This window comes from Acanthamoeba castellanii, assembly GCF_000313135.1.
Source record: "Acanthamoeba castellanii str. Neff unplaced genomic scaffold scf7180000084721, whole genome shotgun sequence".
Lineage (NCBI taxonomy): Eukaryota > Discosea > Longamoebia > Acanthamoebidae > Acanthamoeba > Acanthamoeba castellanii.
This window is the reverse complement of record NW_004457434.1, coordinates 1-5,336: the sequence shown is the minus strand read 5'-3', so window position 1 is coordinate 5,336 and position 5,336 is coordinate 1. Positions and strand designations below refer to the sequence as shown.

Below are 5,336 nucleotides of genomic sequence, written 5' to 3'. Positions count from 1 at the left end.
GCTGGACTTGAGCTTGGTCGCGGGCTGGTCCTTGTCGGCCTTGGCCTTGACCGTGTTGCGGCTCGCGGGTGTGGTGGCCAGCAGCAGCGACGACACCTTGCCACCGCCCTTCTTCGTGGTGCCAGCCGCCGCGGCTGATCGCTGCTCGGCGGCCTCGTTGAGCTCGACCTCCCTGTTGAACATGTCGTTGATGATCTTGTTCTTGTCCTTGATGATCCCGATCAACCGCTGGTTCTCCTCCTCGAGTATGCTGACCCGCTCGCGCAGCGTCTCGACGCTCTCCTCCTTCGCGGCCTCGCCATCGGCATTGACCTCCTGCTTTACCGGCGCCAAAGCAAAAGTGAGAGGGGCAAGTCGAAAGAACGAAAAGAGAGCACGGACCTTGGTTGCTTTGGAAATCGCGAGGATCGCTTTCTGAGTGGTGGTTGTCGCGTGTGGTTTGTGACCGGTAAGAAAAAGAAAATGAAGGGAAGAAGAAGAGAGGAGGGGAGTACCTTGAGATGGACGAGGGAGAGGTGGGGCGCGAGATTGGACTGAAACAAGACGTCGTCTCCGCCCCGCTCTCTGACCTGAACCAACGCTTGAAAGGTCAACAAATGTCGGCCCGACAACTTAATAAGTGTAGGTAAAGTAATATCATGTTTTAGTACCAGTATCTGCAGCGGCGCAGAGACTACCACGGCGGCCATGCCAGGGTTAGATAACGTATTGGGCGCAGAGCTTGATCCCTTGTCCGGAGCGGTAGGAGAACTCTGACCTTCTCTTCAGGTGCAGCCGTTACAAGAAGAACGTTTTTCTAATTAATGTTCCAAAAAAAAATAAATAAATTGCCTTTTCTTTTCTCGGCGTTAAGAAAATCAAACCTTCGTCCATCAAGGAGTGCGGCCTCATGTCTTCCGATGACGATCGTCGTTCGAGTCGCGGGGAGCGTGACAGTAAGTAGTACCAATCTTGTGGTTATAGGAAGTTCGTTGGCAGTGCAATCTTCAATGCGGGGGCTAATGGACCTTTTTCTCCTCTTGATCCCCTCTTCGACCCACTGGTCGATGGATTTGACAACGCCTGAATGCACGCCCAATGCTGACGTCCTCGCGCCCATGGTTCTACACGCCCCATTTCGATCAAAATGACTCAATCGCCCGCTACGCGATTCCAGCCGAGACAACAAGAAAGAATGAGAGAGCTAAGGAGCTGAGCCCTGAGCGCCGACGAAGCCGAGATCGCAGATCACGCAGCCGAAGCCGCAGCCGCGATCGCAGATCCCGCAGTCGCAGCCGTGACCGCGATCGTCACGGCAATGACAAGGGTGATCTTCGGCGCAGTGGAGATGCCAAAGAGAAGCGCGCCTCCCGTTCATCCGAACGTAAGAAGAGGCGAAGGGATGACTCTGCTTCCAATAGTAGCGGGTACGTGCACCACCTTTTTGCAGCTTTGGTCCTCCCTTGGCCGGGATCTCATCTTGTCTCCTTTGATCGATTGCGCACAGCTCGGACTCGAGCGCGGACGAAAGAAGGCGCAAGAGGAGGAGGGAGAAGAAGGACAGGTCCAAGTCTTCCTCGAGAAGGGGCGACAAGGACAAGAAAGACAAGAAGGACAAGAAGGACCGCAAGCGGCGGCACAAGAAGCGACGACACAGCTCTTCGTCCGATTCCGACTCCGACTCCGACTCCTACTCGTCTTCTACTTCATCGAGCGAAGAAAGAAGGAGGCGCAGGAAGAGGAAGGAGGTACGACTACTACTACTACTGTCTTTCTACTCGCGCATCATGTTCTACCTCCTACAGCGTGTGCCATTTCTATGCTGACTGTCTCCATTGCAACCGACTCTTCTAGAAGAGGAAGAAGGCCAAGGGACCAGCGCAGCTCTCGAAGTACTTCAACAAGGACTCGGACGCCAGCGACAGTTCAGACTCGGGCAAAGGTCCTCACCCGCACTACCCCCTCACCGCATACCAGGCCTACGTTGAACGTCGCGGCCAGTTCACTCACGCATGCGCCGTGTTGATGTTCATGGTGCTTCATGTGTTCAACAGGGCCTCGCTCGGCGATCTCGGGTAAGAGGATCAAGTTGAAGCTCAACCGGAACAAGGAAGAAAAGGAGATGGACAAGAAGAGGAAGGAGGTCCTCGAGTTCTACAACCAGATGTACACATGAACGCTTCCCTCCCTCCTCTTCCTTTCCCGTATTGCGACTCTCGTCAAGTCATCTGCATACGCCCGACGGCCAAATACAGATCCAGACTATTCTCCACACATGGCGCTCATACGGCCGCTCAGACGAATGATGGCACTGGCCTCGGGGCTCTAACGTCTGATGCTTGGTCCTACTACCCAGTCGCTTCGTTCCAGTTCAACAGAAAAGAGACGAGAGATGGAAGGAGAACTGAAGGTTGGAGCGAGGAGGCGGCAACACTACGACTACGAAGTCTCCGAGGCGCTGCTGCCCGACGAAGTGCTGGTGCGGGTGTTCGAGTTTCTGCCCCTGGGCGGGATCGTAGCCGCGCTGCACGTCTCCTGCCGCTGGCACGCCCTCGCGAGCGACCCTCGGTGCCCCTAGCCTTCCCCTCCCTCCACCATCAAGTTGTTGTTGACAAGTAGTGTCGGCATCGTCTCCTTTAATGACGCAGGGTGTGGAGGCGCCTGTGTCTCGAGCACGGCTTTCCCAAGATCGACCGAAGCCTGGGCTGCCGCTGGAAGCTGTGGTTCATGCGCATGGTAACGTTTAGCACCCCGCCCTGATCTCATGTAGCACTTGAAGAGTCCTCAATGCTGACAACGCTCTATGGTTGTGTGTGTCGCTCGTGCGGGCAGGCCACGCGTATCGCGGTCACGACGCGCCGGCTGTGCCTGGAACGGGAGGGAGCAGTGTCCCTCATCACCCGGGCCGAGGCCAGGCGCAGGGACTACGCCCACAACACCACCACAACCATTCTGGTGGAGCGCGACGCCACTCTTCTCAGTACGTTGATCGTGTGCATGCGTCGTGCTTCGTGTGCGTGTGCGCATTGGCGACCTCACTGTTGGACGCGGTCATGCAGGTCTGCTGCGCGCCATTGGCATGCAGCACTACACGGCGCCGCACAACATCACGCTGTGGCGGATCAACCACGAAATGAGGCTTGAGCTGGTGACGGACGTCACCAGAAAGCTGTGGGAAGTCGGCATCACGCAGGGCTCCGCGCTCGCCCACACCGAGCTGCCCGGCCTCACCCACGCCGCCTCCCTCTACGGCGGGTCCATGGCGGACATGCCTGCCGACCACCTGCTGGCCATCCGCTTCGTCTGAGGCGATGATGTGGCGTGGAGTATGTAAATAGTTAAATGTTGCTGTATTATGTCTTCTTCGATCTGAGAAGTACTTGCTAGAGGGCCTCGCCATAGGTCGAGCATACAATGTACCAGGCGTGTATAACACCTGACCAGCACCTTGTTAGCCGCGATTCTCTGGTGATGTCCTGGGGTGTTGTTGGGGGGGGGGAAGGTTACCGCCGATCCAGAGGCCTATGATACAGAGAAGGATGTTCAAAAGGAACTGGCAGCCGCAACCTCGCTTGATGAGGACGGGCAGTGGCGGCAGAAGGATGCCGAGGATGAGCAGCAGGATGTCTCCAACGGTGAGTCTTGTCGCAGCGTCCACCATCTTGTGCGGGTTTGTGTTATGTAGAGGTCGTGTGAGTATGATGTTGAATGCTTTGAGCTCACAACACTGGTTTTGTAGCTCACTGTGTGCACTGGAGAAAGGTCGCAGGAAGCCTCCAAGAGCTCTCTGCTCGAGGGGCACCCACCAACGAACTTTGGTCCAAATATCTGCAAAAGAGTTTTGCTCACATTTCCTAATGCAGTCATTTCTTTCACATTTTCTTCGGTGTTTTCTTTCTTTCACGGAACACAGAATCTGCGCGACAAGTTAGAGCATCGATTTTCCATCGAGGTTCATAAAACGTAGAGGATGGCGGATGCATCGGCAGGTGGCGAGCAAGCTGCCCAACCTCCTGTGGTGGCCTCTGCACCGGCAGCCAAGCCAGTCGAAGGTGCGTACAACAGAATCTCCAAAATGATTTGTTTAGTAGTACAACTTTTTATTCAATGTGCCACGGGCACCTCCTTACACGCTTTTCTTTTCCAACGCAGAGTACATGAAAGATGGAAAAGGTATGTTGTTCCCTCTCCCATAATCCCTGCACCACCCTCACCTCGTCTGGTGCAGTTGTAATTATGTTCAAAGCCGTTGGTGGCGCCTCCGCGTTGAAGGTGCGACCCCGCCCCCCAAAACCTCATCGAGCCTCGTTCTATCTTTCGCTCTGTATGAATGCGAACTGCTGCACCTGTGTGCTCTACCCTCGCGCTTATCGCTGGTGTTGTACGTTCTCAGGTGAACAAGTTCAAGCTGCAAGCCAAGGCCTCGTTCCAGTTCATCGTGGACTTCCTTCGCAAGCAGCTGCGATGCAAGCCTACCGACCCTCTGGTGCGCTCCTCTCGCTCTCTTCTTCCAAGCCCTCTCTATACCCATCGCAGTCGCGAGCTAACACCAACTCTTGGCGACATTCTTCAGTTTTTGTTTGTCAACGGAGCCTTCCAGCCCAACCCGGAGGAAGTCATCGCCGACCTCTTCAAGGTACCTACCTAGGACCACAGTGTGCCTCTATGCTTCCTCCACTTGCTGGTCCCTCAAATGGAGCATGTGCGAGTGGCCACTCACCACTCACCCTCTGTCCACTGCAGTGTTTCCACAACAGCGGCCAGCTGGTGATCAACTATTGCACAACTGCCGCGTGGGGCTAACAGAGGTTCTCCGTGTGGCTGGGGGGTTTGGGGTGGGATGTATGGAGGATTATAGTGAAAAGAGTGTTGCGTTTCCCACGGTGATGACTCCAGACTCACGAAAAGCGCTTTGCATTTCTTGCATTGGACGTATACACATTAACATATCACACACACATATAATATCCCTTGATTACACTGCCCAACAAGCGCCTATCCTGAGCATAAGTTGTTGCAGCTCACGCTGGGTTTCGGGTTCGTGTCGTCCCTTCTGTAAAAATTCGCAGAAGGAGCAAAAGAAACAAATAAAAAAAACAAAATGACAACAGTAAAAACATGGAAGCACGCAACGAGGAAGCCGCAGGGCTCACCATACCTGATGCGCCCCCCGGTACAGGCCTGTTCCCGCAGGACATCAACATCGAAGAAATACGCAAGGCTATCCAGGGTGCGCAAGACTTTGTTTTTCTTTTAAAATATATATCAATATTCACTGCCGACAGGACGCGATGACTTCCGCGAGGTCAAGAACGCCGACTTTTCGAGCTTCGTCTACTTCCTCGGCATGGCCAAGG

The 5,336-nt window shown here is 54.7% G+C and overlaps 5 protein-coding genes across 5 annotated transcripts in view; 3 read left to right on the top strand and 2 right to left on the bottom strand.

Annotated features, from left to right (window-relative positions):
• Positions 1-689, bottom strand: part of ACA1_382120 (uncharacterized protein) — a gene marked incomplete at both ends in the record, with an annotated part of 972 nt that extends 283 nt beyond the window's left edge. Inside the window, 3 exons of the mRNA XM_004338719.1 lie at positions 8-315; positions 495-569; positions 651-689. Coding sequence (XP_004338767.1) covers positions 8-315; positions 495-569; positions 651-689 — 422 coding nt within the window. The remainder of the gene's footprint in view (positions 1-7; positions 316-494; positions 570-650) is intronic.
• Positions 690-1,381: 692 nt separating this feature from the next.
• ACA1_382110 (uncharacterized protein) lies at positions 1,382-2,155 on the top strand (the record flags this gene model as incomplete). Its single annotated transcript, XM_004338718.1, has 4 exons — positions 1,382-1,410; positions 1,487-1,727; positions 1,834-1,921; positions 2,034-2,155. The coding sequence occupies 4 exons, from the start codon at positions 1,382-1,384 to the stop codon at positions 2,153-2,155; spliced, it is 480 nt and encodes a 159-aa protein (XP_004338766.1).
• A 216-nt stretch (positions 2,156-2,371) lies between these two features.
• On the top strand, positions 2,372-3,286 carry ACA1_382100 (Fbox domain containing protein; the record flags this gene model as incomplete). The annotated part of the gene is made up of 4 exons (XM_004338717.1): positions 2,372-2,547; positions 2,628-2,715; positions 2,812-2,959; positions 3,039-3,286. 4 exons carry the CDS (start codon positions 2,372-2,374, stop codon positions 3,284-3,286), a joined length of 660 nt encoding a protein of 219 aa, XP_004338765.1.
• A 76-nt stretch (positions 3,287-3,362) lies between these two features.
• On the bottom strand, positions 3,363-3,640 carry ACA1_382090 (uncharacterized protein; the record flags this gene model as incomplete). The annotated part of the gene is made up of 2 exons (XM_004338716.1): positions 3,363-3,415; positions 3,487-3,640. 2 exons carry the CDS (start codon positions 3,638-3,640, stop codon positions 3,363-3,365), a joined length of 207 nt encoding a protein of 68 aa, XP_004338764.1.
• Positions 3,641-3,949: 309 nt separating this feature from the next.
• Positions 3,950-4,782, top strand: ACA1_382080 (Autophagyrelated protein 12, putative; the record flags this gene model as incomplete). The annotated part of the gene is made up of 6 exons (XM_004338715.1): positions 3,950-4,031; positions 4,132-4,152; positions 4,208-4,251; positions 4,373-4,465; positions 4,553-4,615; positions 4,723-4,782. The coding sequence occupies 6 exons, from the start codon at positions 3,950-3,952 to the stop codon at positions 4,780-4,782; spliced, it is 363 nt and encodes a 120-aa protein (XP_004338763.1).
• Between the last annotated feature and the right edge of the window lie 554 nt (positions 4,783-5,336).